Source organism: Diaporthe citri (assembly GCF_014595645.1).
Source record: "Diaporthe citri strain NFHF-8-4 chromosome Unknown scaffold_5, whole genome shotgun sequence".
NCBI lineage: Eukaryota > Fungi > Ascomycota > Sordariomycetes > Diaporthales > Diaporthaceae > Diaporthe > Diaporthe citri.
Genome location: NW_025064850.1, coordinates 1895184 through 1912479, shown reverse-complemented (window position 1 = coordinate 1912479; position 17296 = coordinate 1895184). Strand labels below are relative to the sequence as shown.

At 55.3% G+C, this 17296-nt stretch overlaps 6 protein-coding genes across 6 annotated transcripts; 5 read left to right on the top strand and 1 right to left on the bottom strand.

The window, feature by feature from the left end:
- Positions 1–231: 231 nt before the first annotated feature.
- INS49_011209 (uncharacterized protein) lies at positions 232–805 on the top strand (the record flags this gene model as incomplete). The annotated part of the gene is made up of 2 exons (XM_043171928.1): positions 232–636; positions 725–805. 2 exons carry the CDS (start codon positions 232–234, stop codon positions 803–805), a joined length of 486 nt encoding a protein of 161 aa, XP_043023673.1.
- A 577-nt stretch (positions 806–1382) lies between these two features.
- On the top strand, positions 1383–3643 carry INS49_011208 (uncharacterized protein; the record flags this gene model as incomplete). The annotated part of the gene is made up of 2 exons (XM_043171927.1): positions 1383–3567; positions 3636–3643. The coding sequence occupies 2 exons, from the start codon at positions 1383–1385 to the stop codon at positions 3641–3643; spliced, it is 2193 nt and encodes a 730-aa protein (XP_043023672.1).
- Positions 3644–4568: 925 nt separating this feature from the next.
- Positions 4569–5515, top strand: INS49_011207 (uncharacterized protein; the record flags this gene model as incomplete). The annotated part of the gene is made up of 3 exons (XM_043171926.1): positions 4569–4627; positions 4829–5216; positions 5309–5515. The coding sequence occupies 3 exons, from the start codon at positions 4569–4571 to the stop codon at positions 5513–5515; spliced, it is 654 nt and encodes a 217-aa protein (XP_043023671.1).
- Positions 5516–8562: 3047 nt separating this feature from the next.
- Positions 8563–10306, top strand: INS49_011206 (uncharacterized protein; the record flags this gene model as incomplete). The annotated part of the gene is made up of 3 exons (XM_043171925.1): positions 8563–8629; positions 8686–8756; positions 8822–10306. 3 exons carry the CDS (start codon positions 8563–8565, stop codon positions 10304–10306), a joined length of 1623 nt encoding a protein of 540 aa, XP_043023670.1.
- A 1761-nt stretch (positions 10307–12067) lies between these two features.
- INS49_011205 (uncharacterized protein) lies at positions 12068–14937 on the top strand (the record flags this gene model as incomplete). The annotated part of the gene is made up of 4 exons (XM_043171924.1): positions 12068–12257; positions 12450–12564; positions 12734–13417; positions 13476–14937. 4 exons carry the CDS (start codon positions 12068–12070, stop codon positions 14935–14937), a joined length of 2451 nt encoding a protein of 816 aa, XP_043023669.1.
- Positions 14938–15491: 554 nt separating this feature from the next.
- On the bottom strand, positions 15492–17295 carry INS49_011204 (uncharacterized protein; the record flags this gene model as incomplete). The annotated part of the gene is made up of 4 exons (XM_043171923.1): positions 15492–16477; positions 16548–16849; positions 16952–17225; positions 17280–17295. 4 exons carry the CDS (start codon positions 17293–17295, stop codon positions 15492–15494), a joined length of 1578 nt encoding a protein of 525 aa, XP_043023668.1.
- Between the last annotated feature and the right edge of the window lies 1 nt (position 17296).

Here is a 17296-nt window from a genome sequence, read left to right as displayed (position 1 = left end):
CATTGAGCAACACCACAGATCGCTTCAGCTCTTCATCTCCCGTTGACTGCTGCCCGTCAAGTGAAAACATTCCTCTTCACTGAGTACTGTGAAACGGCCATCTAAGCCCTTGCACAGCCTCACAGACGACCAGACGTCCAACCTGCAGCACCGACCGCACGTCTTACCTTACCCACAATACCCACACCTGTGCAGTCGGCACACAGTCTGCTTAGTGCCTAAGCAATCAGAATGAACCGCCTCGCTCTCCGCGTCGCCCGTCTCCCGCCCATCTCCACATCCACGATCAAGACCGGGGTAGCCCTCCCCGTCTCGGCCCGACGACACTATGCCTCCTCAGCCCCCAAAGAAGCCGAGCAACCTTCTGCTCAGTCCGGAGGCTCTCGCTCAAAGGATGCCAAGGAGCAAGCCGAGAAAGCCTACCAGGTCGACACCGGGAACGATCCCTCTACCGACCGCCTAGCTGGTGACGGCGCGAAGGGCCGGACCGGTGGAGGCAAACCTCTCGAGAGTTCCGAGAACCCACCTCCTCAGCCCAAGATCACCAACGCCAGCGTTCCAGGCCAAGGCAGGGACAAGCTCACCAAGGAGCAGCAGGAGGAAGTAGACAGGCACAACGCCGAGTTTGAGAAGAAAGTAAGCTGCAGCCTGGCATCGTTCTTACCCTTCCCTGAGGGCTCGGGATACACTGTCAAACAATGACAATGGACTAACCACTGCTTAGCACGATCGAGCGAGCCCTGCAGCAGAAGACAAAGTCGACAAAAATTACTGGAAGGGCCAAGGAGGTGTTGACGGGCATTGATTGCACGGAGATAACTTTTTACTGCAGCAGTGCATTGGCTCAGATATGAGAGATATGAGATAGAGGAGCACGCCATTAGTCTCCCTTGTGTAGAATTATGAGAACTGGGCGTATTTGATACAGCAGTCAAGTCGTCGAGGTCGGATATTCAAGAGGTCGAGACCTCGTTTCCTATCCCATGCCTGTGGGCTGTGCAGCCAAAGATGTATAAGTCCTGCACTACGGCCAGTGCCAATTTTGCCGCTGCCGTGCGACCGCCGCAGGCGATGATAGAATGTCCCCTAGATTGGACCATCCCGCAGATTTGGCGTCTCGGCTTTTCCCAATCTGACTTTCATGGTCTTTGCCAAATTTCAAGTTGCATGGTTTGGTTTTCGCTCTACAGCTCCACGGCCCACCTCCCCCACCGGCCCATTGTGTAGATAAGATAAGCACAGTCTTATCGATACCGGAATTTTTGGGTTGCCTTGCTCTACTCCCCCCAACGTACTGCTGAGAATTTCCTCCCTCTAGGATCACCAATCCTCGACTGCCAATTCTAGACAATTCAGATTGAGCGGTGAATCTATCGGCGACCATGGGAAAGAGGAAAGTCGGCGCGCTCGAGAAACTCGATGCCGATCTCGCAAGTCTGCAGTTCAAAGTGCGGTCGGATCCTCAAAGCTATGCAGACGAGTTCCAAAGACAATACTCGGCCTACCTCTCCACCAAGGAGGTGTTCCTCGACAACCCGGCAAACATGACCAGGGATGTCTCGCAGGACTTCCATGACAAGATCGACTTCATCGCTCACGTCGCCGACTGCTTCAAAGAGGAGACCGAGACCTTTCCAGACGACCTCAAGGAGGTGCTGACGCAGCACCATGCCATCCTTCCCCCAGACGTGCGCGAGAAGCTGGTAGGGAGCCTGGTGCTCCTGCGAAGGAAAGAAATCATCTCTTCCGAGTACCTCCTAACCACCTTGTTTCCGATCCTTGTCTCGACGCCCAGCAAAAGCCTCAGGGCTGTGCTGTACCAGAAGATTGTCAGTGACCTGCGAAACTCGAATTCGAAACATACGAACCATCCTCTTAATCGAACGGTACAAAACGTGCTCTCCATCCTCATCGCCTCCGATAAGACTTCGCCCAAGGGAGTGTGGGCTGTGCGGTTGACACGCGAGATGTGGCGGCGGCAAATATGGACCGACGCGAAGCCCGTGCAGGTGATGAAAGAGGCATGTCTGGCCGACAGCGAGAAGGTTGTAGTTGGAGGAGTTCGGTTCTTCCTGGGCGGTGACAAGGAGCGAGAGGAAATGGAGGATGACAGCAGTGATGATGAGGCTATCGATCTTAAGAAGATTCAGCACCAGCACGGCATCAACAAGAAGTCCAAGAAGCAAGCAAGGCAGTATAAATCCGCCGTCGAAAAGGTCAAGAAGCATGAGCGCAAGAAGAATCAGCCACATCCGTTGAACTTCTCTGCTCTGCACCTGCTTCATGATCCCCAGGGCTTTGCCGAGCAATTATTTCAGAAGCACCTGCTGAACACCAAGACGAAGCTGGCTTTGGAGAGTAAATTGCTTGTATTGCAACTGGTCACTCGACTGGTTGGATTGCACAAACTCACGGTCATCAACCTTTATTCCTGGTTTATCAAGTTTCTCACGCCGAAACAGCCGTCCGTCACCACCTTCCTGGCATGCCTGGCCCAAGCAACGCACGATCTGGTCCCACCAGACGCCCTGGAGCCTCTGATCCTGAAGATCGCGAACGAGTTCGTCTCGGAAGCGGCGGCATCAGAAGTAGCAGCCGCCGGTCTGAATTCGATCCGCGAAGTCTGTGTCCGTCAGCCTCTGGCTATGACGGAGACGCTACTGCAAGATCTGGTGCAGTACCGTAAGAGCAAGGACAAGGGAACGATGATGGCCGCGAAGGGCTTGCTGTCCTTGTACCGCGAGGTTGGTGCAGAGATGCTCCGAAAGAGGGATCGTGGTAAGAACGCCACCATGAACCTACGAAGCGGAGAACTGCAACAACGAAAGTTCGGAGAACAGGATGCCGGTGGTATTGAGGGCCTTGAGCTGCTTGAGAAGTGGAAAGAGGAAGAGAGGAAGCGCAAACGTGTGGCCAAAGGTCTGCCGGAAGATGTTGGCAGTGACGAGGACCCGGAAGCCGACGTCTCTGACGACAGCGACTGGGAGGTTGATTCCGAAGCTAGTAGCGATTCTGGAGGCTGGATCGCCGTGTCAAGCGAGGACGAGGACGAGGAGCCAGCGGCCAAGCGCCAGAGGAAGGGATCATCAGAAGCACCAGAGCTTGTAGACGGAGACAAGCCCAGCGCGGCAGCAGAAGTCGAACGGATGTCCAAGCTCGCCACAACCACCATCCTCTCGCCCGCAGATCTGGCCAAGCTGCAAGAGCTGCGCCTGCAAGCCAACCTTGACAAGGCCATGGGCAACCGCTCCAAGCACGCGCGGGAGCTCGCAGCCCGGCACGCCGACGACCCCTTGACGGCCGAACAGATCGAGCTGCCAGCGAAGCTGCGCAAGACGACCAAGGAGGAGAGAGTCGCACTGGCCAAGGAGGGCAAGCCCAATCGGGAGGAGCACAAATCCACACAGGCCATCCGGAAGTCCAAGAAGGAGGCCGAGGGCAAGTCCACGTCAAACAAGGAGAAGGCCAGGAAGAAGAACTTCTTGATGACCATCGGGAAGGCCAAGCAGAAGCAGAAGAGGAGTCTTGTGCAGACCAGGAAGGTGTTGCAGGAACATGTCAATAGGAGTAAGTCGGGCGGGAGAAGGGGTAACAACAACAGTTGAATAGCCTAGTGTCATGTTGTACCCCTCGAGGAACATAATGAGAAGCATCCTAAACTCGAACCTCAAATCCCAGGTGGTCTTCAGGTCTTTTTCCCAGGAGGTGTCCCTGGAGTTCGTCAGCCAACTTTGTCCTAGCGCTTTCCACACTTGACAATGGGGAGACTATCGCTTCAGACTATCCCTAGCACGCACGCATTGGGACTTACCAATGGCCTGCATTGCAAGCCCAAAGAACGAAAGGGATTTTTTCATTGGGATAATTTGGGTGCTCAATCTTCCCTCGACTTCTCCAAAATATTCCTGCAAAAGGCAAGCACTTACACTATTCCTAGCTATAGCTTATTACAAATACCTATACATTCAGACCATAGCAAGGGAACTAGTCAAATTGCCTGGTAGCAGGACATGACGCTCATTCAAGCCGCAGAGTCGGCTTTCACTATCATCAGCATGCTAGCCGACAAGGACTTCTATATGCAGAAGTGGTCAATGCCCTAATTTTGCAGGAACATGTCTATTAGTGGATGTGCTGTCTCTATTTTGCAGACAACCGCCCGTAACACGGGGCACGCACCGCACGGGTGAACTTTTACGGATTCACTTTTACGTGTGCACTTACGGGTTGTTTACGGGTTGTTTACGGGTTGTTTACGGGCATTTACGGTCCGTAAATGCAACTCAAAGAGCGGGGAGGCCAGGGAGGGAGGAGAAAGCATTTCGCATCCCCGCCATATCAAGCGATCAGACCACATAGAAATAACTTAAAGAATCTTGCACCCACCGCATAGAAAGAAGAATCCCATCGCCGCTCCACAACTGCCCAGGTGGTCGATTTCAATGCTCAGCAGTGTGAACGCTTTAGGCAACATTTTTGCTATCGCAGCCCAAAACGCGCCATAATTCCGAGACACCAGAGGTCAGAATCGACTACCAGCCGCTGTTCCTCCAACCAGTCTTAGCAACATGGACGTCTTCGAAAACATCACCGCGATGCGCTCTGGCACCGATGCTGCTGAGGCCATGTAAGCAGCTCTCAGATACAATCCTGGCTCTTTCAAGAAGAAGGCTCTCCAATCTGTAGCCTGTGAATCAAGAATATCACTAGGCTGCAGGCTTTGAGACCGGCTATGGCCCATACTGTGGCCCGCCTGCAGGCTCCTTTCTATAATTGGCTGGGTGGAATTATTCCTTAATGCTTCGATGGCTGACTTTGAATGCTACAGGGAGGCCATCCAGAAGAACAACTCCGCAATCGTCGCCAAGCGCGCGGGCCGGTACGACGAGGCTATCCGCCTGCACTCCGAGGCCGTCCAAGTTAAGGTCCGGCTCCACGGCGAGCGGTCCGTCCACGCCGCAATCTCCTTCAACAACCTCGGCGAGACGTATCTCGCGGCTGGGAAGCTCGACGAGGCGGCGGCTGCGTTCGCGAAGGCCCTCGCGGTCAGGGACGACAAGGCGTTTGGCGGCATGGAGCTCGGCCCCCGCAACGACGCCGCTGCGAGCCGGGACAATATGGCGCGCGTGCTGGAGGCGAGAGGGGACTTCCCTGGTGCTCGGGAACTCCGTCTCAAGGGTGCGGACAAGGGCCACACGATGTGTGGATGTGAAAATGTGAGTTTTGCCTCTGGGGCGATTCCAACAGCCGCTGCCGGACACGGCTCCTGTGAGAGCTCCGTTAAACGTTACTTGCTCGCCAACTATAGTGTGTGTCCCCCGGAGGCGCCATGCTGTCCCGCGCACAGTTGAAAGCCTGTGGTGCGTGCCGTTCCGTCTTTTACTGCAGCCCAGTCTGCCAGAAGAGGGACTGGACCAGGAGGCACAAGCCCCTTTGCAAGAAGTACATGAGCAGTAAGCTGCCAGGCCAGCTGGACCTGGCGAATCTGCCTAGGGTGGAGAAGGAGATCATCTGACCAATGCTTCGGGTGGATGGGACAAGCGAGCATACTTGACACTGATTACCAGGGGATTGGATGGGCTCTCATTGCTCAGAGAGGGAAAGGTGTCAGCTTCAATTCCACCAAGGGTCTACGTGCCTCTTGCATTTAAGAGCTGTCGATTCACACTTCTCAGAAGGCGTAGAGCGGGCGTCACTGCGGAAGTCTTCTGTGGTCGCCCAACACCAAATTTGAAGTCCGTGAGATGGCTGCTAAGTGGTCGGTAATTACATTCCCAAAGAATGCTTTTCAGCCATGCCCTGATGGACCAGACTCCTCCTTAGCTACCAGAATTTATAAGGAGAACTTCAGCTGCAGGAAGACAGCTCCAGCATGAACATGACCTATGGATCCAAGTAAGTATAAATGTTGGTAGCTCCCTCACGTGATCAATTGCAGTGTTCCATGGCTCTTCCTGAGCAAATCAATGCGTTCAAAGGCTCCATTCAATGAGAAATTATTAGATTTGAGTTTTTTCACCTTTATACTTATTTGTGAAATCTGTGGGTCTTGTTCCCCATGTGGATGCCCTGATGTATTAGCCGCTTTTGATAAGAATACAGAATACCTGGATATCCCTCTTGCTATTCAAGGCTACCAAGCAGGTGAAACAGTAAACATGGTGGTAGTTTCACGAACTATTGATGTCGTTGAAGTTTAGTCTGTAATTAGATGGCATATGACATTCATCTACCTTGATCGCATGCTTTTCCAGCCTGATATCGTGTCTGCTAGGCTAGCCATGTACAGGTACCAGGATAACAAGTATTGTAAACTAATGCAATTGGGTTTCAGTTATTAAATCATAATTTCTTGTATAGTATATAGTTTCTCCCTGAATTGGTGTGCTGTTGTGAAAATGGTAGTATGTCACTGCTCAAAGGGCAGTCCCTCACACCTGAAGAGCGGTGCTCGGCACGTAGAGTCACGACGGTTGCGGTGGCGGAGGATTACACAGACATTCCATAATTATCTGCGATTCAAAAGAACTCAAGCATATGGATAGGACAAAGCGCAGCCCAGGTAATTGCTACAACCGCTGCAGCCGGCTACGATGGTTGCAAAGAGGGTGTTGTTGTTGAAGTTCACTTAGCTGGCACCACCGCTTGTCCCCGGAGGAAAACATTAATGCGATGGGCCTGCTGTTTTAAAGTTGCGAAGTGTCTTCAAGAGAGACATTGGGACGTCCAGACCGATGGTCATGATTAATCTTGTAGCAAAGTACTGGTCGAAGTTGTATGGACATCATATACGTAGGTAGCTGGTTGTGAAACAAGAAAAGGCAAGTTTTACACGACCTTTTCAAAAGTCTGGTGGCGCAGGGAGCTTAACATGCCGATTCTGCAGGTGCATCTACAAGCCCTGCTGCCACTCACATACTTCACATGTCTCAAGGCTATTTGTCCTGCTTGATTACCTGTCTGTCCCGCATGAATTCCGCATCGTTGAGAACGTAGGTCACGACAGGAGACACCACTAGCTTGACCAACAGTCACATGGGCAAAAAAGCTCCAGTCGTTAGGGAGGACGTGAGACTCGAGAAGCCTGGTTAAACCGCAGGGAAATTTTCCTCTCTTCGCCTCTCCCCTTGATCTTCGCCCGCTAAGAGCTGTCAACGTAGGAAATGAGCAGCAACTAGACAAGCCAACCACTGCAGATCGTCAAACTAGGTTGACGGCGATATGTAACATTCATAGCCCACACGTCACAGATGTTGGCTCGCATCTCCTGTCTGACTGAAGGCAAGCCATTACGCGTATTGCTGATATCCACGCTTGCCCCTGAACAAAAGACGTACGTACTCGGAGAGCACTGCCAAGTCAGACCGAACTGTGTTCTCCACCTGAGCCACCGCACGACTCGAGGGCACAACAAGAAAGGCCCTTGTGCATACTCATGTGCTCAGTTAGGGCCGCATGTGATTATCACCTTACGCTGAACTGGACTTAAGCAGGAAACAGGAATCCATACACCAATTTTTTTTTTGTATGTAGGATTTCCACCTCGCAATCGGCTTGATCCGACTGGATCGGTGAGATCTGCACCTATCAAGCACCGCATAGGGGAAAAAGGCTGGCGGTCCAGAATAAACCGCGCACAAGGTGGGAACGGGATCGTTGATGGGACCCGGATGGTCAGGATGGTCTTTGACACAACCTGCTCACCTGCATTGTGCCCCTCACACACACTTGCGGATCGCCCGGCCGCAATGCATCTCAGTACCGCCGAGGAATTCCAAATTACCTCATGCTCCTCGACGGGCCCACGAGCACGATGCTCCTCCCATGCTGGATCCACAACCGCCTGCGAGTCGATATCGGCCCTTCCTTCGTCGAGTCGCGCAGCCCAGGCCTGGGCACATGTCAGTCGATGCTCACTTGGTTTGATCCTCCGACATGTCGCTCCTGGTTACGCAGGGTCCACAGGATCTCCGGGCCCGTAACGAGAGGCAGGTTCCGGCCGGACACCGGGGGCTGGTGGTAGCGATGGTGGGTGCTGATATTTCGCTACCCGTATTAGTGGTGACGATTCACCTGTTGGCCCATGCCAAGTGTGAGGGTCCAACAAAGTATATTCGGATGACACGGCCTCGTCAGAATCGCCATTTATGGAAGGCTCTGGATCAGCAGTGGCTCCTCTGTGCAGTGGAGTTCGAATGCAGAGTGCTAAATCAGGGATGGTGCGATCAGTGAGCTCCTCTCGAAATATCAGAAGCCCATGGTAATGGAAAATGGATTCCGAGTATCGACGGGGACCTGGAATCGGATCAAGGGACGATCATCGTCGTGCAGTGTCCACACTTCATTCGGCCGGTGAATACATGCATGGCGTGGATGGGTAGGTGTTGAGGATCATACTTCGAGGCAGGAAGTAAGTGCGGAAGGAAGGTTGTTTGAAGTGAGCGACAGTGTGAAGTTACGCCCACCGTGTCAGCCGAGGCCGACAGCGCGGGTGGTCCGTGCGCGCCGTTGATGCCACTTCTCAACTGGCTGACTGGCTAACAAACGTCAGCGCCGGATTCAATGGGAACCAACTTACACGTCTACGAGTTGCTCGCGCACCAACAAGTGTCCATCTCGCAACCTTCATGTGAGCCAGAACAGTGCTTAGCGGCATGATGCGCCGTCTCAATCTCGTTCTGTTAGCCAGCCTGCAGCTGTGCAGAGCTCGGCAACCTGGATTCAGCATCCACGATGATATGCTGGCCCATCCGCAGGTAAAGAAGCCGCTGCTGTCTTTTGGCCGCTCCCTCACGCTGCATGCTGATGACTAGCCTGACAGTTTGAAGTCGTCTTCCCAGATACCATAATTCTCGAGAAAGATGCGCAACGAATTATTGAATCCTCACGATCCGCCCAGACCACCTACACGGCCGATTTCTCTTCGCAGACTGACCTCACCAGCCAGACCCGTGAGTCCGCGGCCGCAGACGCCGGTCAAGATGGCGATCCCGAAGATGGCATGCCAGAGGTGTCTGAGGAATTCGAAATTATCAACATTCCACCTTCCAGGTTCCTCTGTTCTGTCCCCGTCCTCGCGCCACCTCCCGCCCCCAACCAGACTGCGACAGACCTGGCAAAGGCAGAAGAGGCCCGCGAGCTTGCGCGGGCCAACACGCGAGGATGGGAGCTCATGAGCGATCTTGAGAACCAGTGCCTCTACTTTGTGTCAGGCTGGTGGAGTTACAAGTTTTGCTACGGACAGGATATCGTCCAGTTCCATGCGCTCCCCACCAACATGAAGGGCGGCCTTCCAGCGCGGGATCCACACAGCCAGGAGTACGTTCTGGGCAGGGTGCAACAACCTCACAGCACCAAGAAAAGCAAGAAACAGAGCAAGGAGTTACAGACGGACACGAATAGCCAGCAAACCGACTTCAAGCCTCCTCCACACACGGAACTGCAGGTCAAGGGCGATCAGCGCTACCTCGTACAGCGCATGGGAGCTGGCACGATTTGCGATCTTACGGAACGCGAGAGGACCATTGAGATCCAGTACCACTGCAACCCGGGCTCGACGGTTGACCGTATCGGCTGGATCAAGGAGATTACCACATGTTCATATCTCATGCTGGTTCACACGCCTCGCCTGTGCGAGGACGTGGCATTCTTACCACCAAAGGAGACTCGCGCACACCCCATCAGTTGTCAGCGTATCTTCGATTCTGAAGACGAGGCGAACGCCTGGCGAGTGCGTAACAGCATCGAGGCCGCAGAGGCCGCGGGTACCCTCCAGGGTCAAGAGGAGGCCGACGAGGGGGCCGAGGGCGAAGACGCCACACAGAGACAGCAGGACGCGCAGGGTAGGAACAAATTCAGCGGCATGGAGATAGGCGGCATCATTATCGGCGGCAAGGAGCTTCACGGCACGGACGACGGTCAACCCCCACCCAAGTTGAAGCCGCCACGGGGATTCGTTGCGGGCAAAGGGGCCTCGACGAAACCGCTTATCGAAACGCTTGCTAGGGCCCTGAGCAAGGCCGAGGGTGGACAGGTGGAGATGATGACGGACGAAGGGCTTGAGAAGCGCAACCTGGATCCGGACACCATAGACCAATTTCGCAAGGAGCTGGAGAAAATCGCGGGAGACAAAGCCTGGACGCTCGAGGTGGTCGAGGTGCCGGGAGAGGTGCCGGAGATCCGGGGCATTGTGGACGACGGGGAGGGCGAGGGCGAGGACGAAGGCGAAGGTGAAGCCGAGGTCGAGGGCGGGGAGGGCGAGGAAGGAGAGGGAAGCGAAGAGAAGTTCTTCAAGGAGGAACTGTGAGGTGGTCTCCAGGCGATGCCGGCCCTGACTGTAGAATACAGTACAGCACAGTACAGTAGAGCACAGCGCATGATTTATCATACCATATCTCGGAAACAAAACAAGGGCGTCTGGACCGTCCCGGTCAGCCAAGCCAAACAACTCAAATCAAACCAAACCGCGGGCCAAATGCCTCAGCAGACAGGCCGGCCGGATGGAGTGAAGACTCCTGAGGCGAAGCCCGCAGCGCAGCTACCATGACGCATGGCGCCAATCAAGCTTTCTGCAAGCGGAGCCAGCAACTTACGTGGTTTGATGCCGTGAGGTCTTGCGGCTGAAGTTCAGGGGCCAGGGGTGGGGCGGACGGGTCTCTTGTCAGGGGGGCTCGAGCCACCGCAAGATCCATTCTGGTCGATCCGTCTGCCCTGTCAGAGCCACTTGGCCGACGGGGGTGTCTCTCGGTGGCCCCTCTGGCCGTCTGGGTGGGCTCCTCTGGGCTCCTCTGGAGGCTCCATCAGAGTCGAGAAAAATCTCCTGAGTCCTGGCAGACGCAGGCAGACGGGCGAGTCGCTTGCCCTGGCCCAGACTAAAATAGTCAGATGCGACATGGTACTGCAATAGTGTACCGTGCATATATGGGCATATGATGATGGTGATGTGTAGGATACCAGCAAGATTTGAAGTCGCCATGTAGGCCAAGAGGTGGAACGATAGCTGTAGACCGCGGCAATCCGCCCCTTGATGCTCCCACCCTCCCTGCCTCAAATCTCGGCGGGCACAAGCGGCATCAGCGGCATCACCTGATGAGCACCCGTCACCAGGAAAAGAGTTTTTTTCCCCCTTGGAACACCACAGAGAGGGCAGACCGAGCGAAGACGCTAGTATAGTCGCAAGCCGTTGCAGGAGTCGGATGCGACGCGATCCTGGTTTCCCCGCATTTATCTGCAGCAGGGCACGGCCAGAGTCCGCAAACGCAACGCGGCGCGAACGCAGTCGCAGGGAGACAGCCTCGAGCGGCGAGGTGTTTGGCCAGGTAGCCGGCTCATTTTGGCACTGGAGGGTCAGGAGGGTAGGATAGGGAGGGAGGTAGATGCAGGGCAGGGCAGGGCAGGGCAGGGCAGGGCAGGGCAGGGCAGGGCAGGGCAAGGAACGCTGCAAGAGAGCCACCAGCAACAGGAGCAGGAGCAGTGGGCAGGCGTTTGTAGAGAGAGAAAAGAGAGAGACTGGGAAGTGGGAGAGGCGAACCCCTCCAAGCCCGTCCAGATCTTCCGTCACCAGGCGGCAGCTGCTTTCCCATCGCGGTTCGCCATCACACCCACTCGTCCCCTCCCATCCCATCCCATCCCATCCACCTCCCATCCACCTCCAACGCCGATCGCCCGGCCAGTCAAGGTAAAGTCAGTGCGTGGCCTTGACAACTGACCTCGACGTGCCTGCGCTGCTCCCTCCTGAACTCAACCGGTCCCGGCCCCGAGCATTCCGCCCTGCTGCCCGCCCGCCATCGCTCCTTCTCTCGCTGAAGACTCGCAACCTTCTCTCAACCCTCGCGGAGCCTCACTCAACCCAGCGCCCTCTCTCGTCCACCAAAACCCTCCTGTCGCTTGATGACTCGGCCCGCCCTACCGGCTATCATTATGTCGAGTTTGTTTTGAGCGGATCCCCCTGTATCCCGCCACCCCCCGGACATTAGTCACCCTTTACGGATCACGGAATCACGGGTCACGGAACGCCTGCCCGCCCCTCCCCTCCCCTCCCCTCCCTCCCTCTGATTCCGCCCCCAGGATGAAGACCGAAGACGACTCTTCCGACTTCGTATCCGCCGTGCCTCCCGCCCCAGCCTCCGAGTCCGACCCGGCCCTCAGCCTGCGCCATTCCGGCGCCGCTGCCGACCCAGATCCTGCCGGCCCCTCCGCCTCGCCCTCCAGGCCCTCTCAGTCCAAGCGGACCGTCTGTGATCACTGTAGGAGACGACGTACGTGTGCCTTGTCCTGCTTCTGCCTCACCCCCAGTTGCCGCCTCTCCATCACCCTCCCCTTCTCTGCCGCTCCTTGAACTCGACACGCGCGTCTCTGTCGCCCCTGCAACCAATGCGTGCCTGGCTCTTCTCCCACGCCCTGCCTCAGTCACACAGCTGGGTCTTGCCATGCTGACAGCCTTCCCCCAGGAATTCGCTGCGACGGGCAGCTTCCCTGCCAGCAGTGTCTCAATGCCAGCTTGACTTGCAAGCGGGATCATGTTCCCAGGAAGCGTGGTCCCAAGAGGGGCCATGGCCGCGTCATGTGTGTTGCCCTCATTTCATCTGTTCATGATCCATCCATCTGCCCCACGAGACCTGTGATTGCAAACCCGGCTGGGCGACTTGGGGTATGGCGGCGCGCTTCAATGCGCGGTTTTCTGGACTTGAGTTTCTCTGTTGTTGTCGTAAGAGACGCTGACTGAGCTTCATAGCAACGAGTTGAGAGCGCGGGAGAAGGAGAGAGACAGCAGAGACAACAGTGCAGAACCTGAGGTCCAGCCAGCCCGCGTCGCCTACCCGTCAACAGCATTACCACAGGATGTCTCATGGCGGAACAACGCCTCAGATCCTCGCAATGGGCCAGAACCAAGGAGCATCTTTACGTCCGATCAGCACCAACCTCTCCACCGGCCCTTCCTGCATCTTATCCCGCAATGTGTTGACCTCTACTATGAACACATCTATCCCATCATGCCAGTCCTCTACATGCCAGCCATCCGTTCCATGATCGCGAGGCAGATGACGCCGTCCGAAAAGAACCTTATTTTTGCCCTATGTGCTCTGGTAAGCATGCACATGTCCGGGAAAAGCCTCAGCTTTGACGGCCCAGCGTCGTGGGAAGACGCCGGCCGCTTTTTCCTGGACGAGTGCGTGTCCAACCGGCAGTCCTATGATTTCATGGAGGATGCGTCGCTGCATGCCGTTATCTCCTCGTTTTGGTTGTCGACTTCTTTCTTCGAGATAAATCAGAACCGGAAGTCTTGGTTGTATTTGAGGGAAGCACTCACCCTGGCTCAGGACATGGGACTGCATGATGATTCAACATACGTTAGCTTAACCCCTCAGGAGGCCCTGTGCAGGCAACGGGTATTCTGGATATTGTTTGTCACTGAAAGGTAAACCACTGAAACACTGTGTGTGACCTTGCCCTGCTCAGTCTAACGTCGTACCTAGATCTTTCGCCATTCTGCGCAACAAACCCATCACTTTTAAGAAGACGCCGATGTTACCCACGACGCGTCACTCCTACGAATCACCGGACATCCATGCTGGATTTCTGCAGCTGGTGTCGTCTTACACGCCTCTGGACGAGTCGTTTGTATCGGCTTGGAACGAAGGATCTGATCCTCGGGTCAGTGCGACTACTTACCTTGCTCTCCAGAATCTTCTGGCCCAGCCTCCTTCCTTCCTCCAGCGATCTCGCGCCACTACGCCGTCTTCAGACTCGGCGCCGATTTTCTCTGCACCCGTGACAGCAGCACCATCAGTCTCGGGCTCGAACGACGATGCCGACGAGGAAATAATACTATCTGAGCCAACTGCTATTCAGAAGGCCGACCTGCTCGTCACCCAGCAGTGGCTGAGGCTAATTGTGTGGCAAGCTTCGTTTCGCCAGAGCTTACTGAGCTGGACAGCCCCACACGAGAGCATGCATTTCGCCTTCCCTTTGGCAATCGCGCGCTCGACAGCTGCCGTCCTGCAGAGCCTTCCCAGCACCGCAGTCGAAGTACACGGCATGGGGATGTTCGAGAAGATTTTCGAGATTGGCACCTGGTGCATGAATGTGCTCGGTGCAGTCGACCGCGCCAGTGCCGCTGGAACCCCAATCAGTGGACTCGGCTCCTTGAGTGGCGGCTTGATGGGGATGGACTTCCTGCCCGGAAGCGGGGACCTCGGTGTTCTCGGTGTCAGCAGGAAAGGCGCCGCCATCGACCCACTCGAGTTCTTTGTCCGCACCCTCAGCGCAACGCCAAACAGCAGAACGCAGTTCGCTGATAGACTGCTGATGTTTGCCCAGGAGCGACCGGGCGGAATGAGAATGGTATTGACACCGTCGCTCACATCGCCAATCCTCGGACCCGAGGGCATGTCTCTCTCGTGGCTAACCGGCTCAACCGGTGGCAGCCAGCAAATGGGTGGCATCCTCGGGGAGGTGGTCAAGGACGAGCAGGAGCCGGATCCCGATTCCGAGATGTATTCGATGGGTGGCAACCTTAACGCCGGACAGTCAAGCTCGTCTTTCCTTGGCGACCCGCTGCTTGACCCTGACAACGTCAATGCCTTCAGCACCGCCCTAAACAGCGTAGCTGCGGGTCAGCGCTCTATCCCGGCATCTATGCCGTCGCTGACGACGACCTCGGTGCCGCTTCCGGACTGGACGAGCGACGTCAACGGGGGGCCCCAGCAGGACTGGGAGTACGACCTGACCAGTCCGCTAGTGGACAGTTTCAGTAACCACGTCTCGGCCTACAACAGTGGCACGGGGACACCGATCGGGTCATTCACTCCTGGGACGTTCTCGAGACAGGACTCAGGAGACTCCTTGTACCAATATCAGCAAAGGCAGCGTCAGCAATTCACGAGTGGGTTCAACAATGGTGGGAGCTCCAGCAGCATCGGTATGACCAATGAATAGGAAGGGCGAAAGGGTGGATCTACAAGTGGCATTGTTTGAGAGCCTTTCTCTGGGAATGGGATCAGGGACAATTAGGAGGCGAAGGGCATAGAAAGGGCAATAGGGGTCTCGAGCACTTTTTGGTGAGGAAGGGATATTGTTGGCATGTTCACTCGGGGAGGTGTGGTTATTCCTGCTACTTTGGAGTCTCTGGGATGATACCGGGATTGCATTTAAGGCGATCTTAATTTTTTTGGTGTGGTGCATCTTCTGTTTACTTTATCTCTGCACTTGGTTCAAATGCATCTCAGGAAAGGGGTTTGGACATGGAAACCCTGATCAGTCCGTTGAAGAAATGGTACATCATTCAGGCCCGCAGTCCTCTTCTGATTTGGCCAAGAACGGAAACTTGATTATTCCAGAACGCGCACCTGGGCTTGCTTCAAACGAGTGCTGCTGGGTGAGGTGTTGTAGACCTCGGGCCTGAGAGCGAACGAGCAAACGAACTCACTGAAAATACCCCCGAAACCACCATTCGTATGCTTCATTTCCATTCATATACTGGGATCTGCCCCTCACCAAAGCCGGGCCCCTCCCTCCTCATCGTCTGCATCAAAGCCCGAAGCAGCCCTGAGCGGTGTTGGCTCATGTCGCACCTCCCGGGCCTCCCCTGGAGAGTCGCGCAGACCAAGCTGGCCCATGGACGCCGCCAGATCGTCCGCGTCCGTGTCACGCCACCCGCCGTCGAACCCAACGCTGGTGCCGTGGTTCAGCGCGGGGAAGGTCGGGTCCGTATTGGAGTCGTGGTTCTTCCTCTCCGGGACCTTCTCGGCCAGCGTGCGGAAGGCGTCCTCGCAGACCCTGTCGCACACCTTGATGAGCACTTGCTGCCTCCGCTTGACCGCCGCCTCGCCCTGGTGCGAGTAGACATCTGGGGTGCGCCAGTTGATGTAGAGGTTGCGGTGGGTCTTGCGCACGTCTATGCCCGTGGCGGACGCCGTGAAGTAGTAGTCGCAGAGCCGGCAGGTTGGTTTGCTGGACCCGATGTACTTGTACCCATTGAAGAACTGGGACGAGTGCGGCCCGGCCGGACCAAACTCATCCAGCATGGACTGGTAGACGAGCACTTCGGCGTGGACCAGGGGCTTGAAAGAAGGTTTCGCGGCCTGCTCCTTGATTTTCCCGTCAAGATCGAACTTTTGCAATTCCTCGGCATGGGCCCTGTATTCCTGCATTTTGGTCCCATCCCCTGTCATACGGCCGATAATGGCCCCTGCGTTGACTCTCCGGTCGGTCATAGGGTTGCTGATTTGGTTTGATGAACGGACGAAGTCTATTTCAAAATCGTGAAATAGACACTCCCACTTCTTCCGGGCTTCAATGAGAGTTCTTGATGCTTGATAATATGATAGAAGCCTTCCAGCAGCGTGGCGTAGCTCGGCCCATGGTGAAGGCTCACGACTACCGGTACCTGAGCTGGCCTTCTCATGCAGACTCTTGTACGTGGGAGACTTCGAGAAGTCCTTGATGAACAGCATGAGGTTTGCACAAACTTTGAAGACTTTGGAAGAGTCAGTCTCATCACTTTGACCTCATTCGCTAGAGTTCGAAACACTAGCAGTTTTGCTTACATTTACTCTCTTCGAGCTCCTGATCGCCCGCCTTCAGGGCCAGGTCTTGAAGCTCGCTGAGTTTATCAGACAACTCCGTTGAAATTGTTGGCGTCTTGAGACATGACTGAGTTTGGGCAGAGATATGCTTGACATAGATCTGTAGTCTCTGCCCATTGAAAGCAACGATCTTGCTCAAAACGGACTCCACGAGAGGGGTCGAAGAGGACGCAGTGTAGCCTCTGAGCGTTTCAAGGATGTCTTGAAGGTAGGTCTTCACTTCCAGGAGGTCACTCTCAGACCGCTGATTCGATGCAAAACGACTAACCATTTCGTCAGTTCGTTAGCTCTTTGCGAGACACAGAAGGGCTTCCGAATGTTTCAAATGATTCTTCAAGAATGAACCCCCCGGGAGTATTGCTTACTATTGCACGCGGTCTGGGTATTGGAGTACAGAAATCGCAGTCACGGTGCTCCCACGAGGCTTGTTGTCACAGATCTGACAGAGCTTGTTGACAAAGTCTTTGAACAGTTCATCCAGTGAGTGAGGTGGCACCTCAGTTAGCGAATCCGGGGCCCTGGGAGCGCGGTTGTACATGCAAGCTTGAGTGAGTGCAAGCAGGAGGACAAGCGGCTCGTAGAATCGCCTCTGAAGCTTGCCCAACGGCACGAGAGCACTCTCAGGAGATGCATCGGTTCCTATGAAGAATCAGCGTCAATTCTCATCACTGAGCGAATCGCTCGCAACATCACCTTGCAAGTAGGGCATT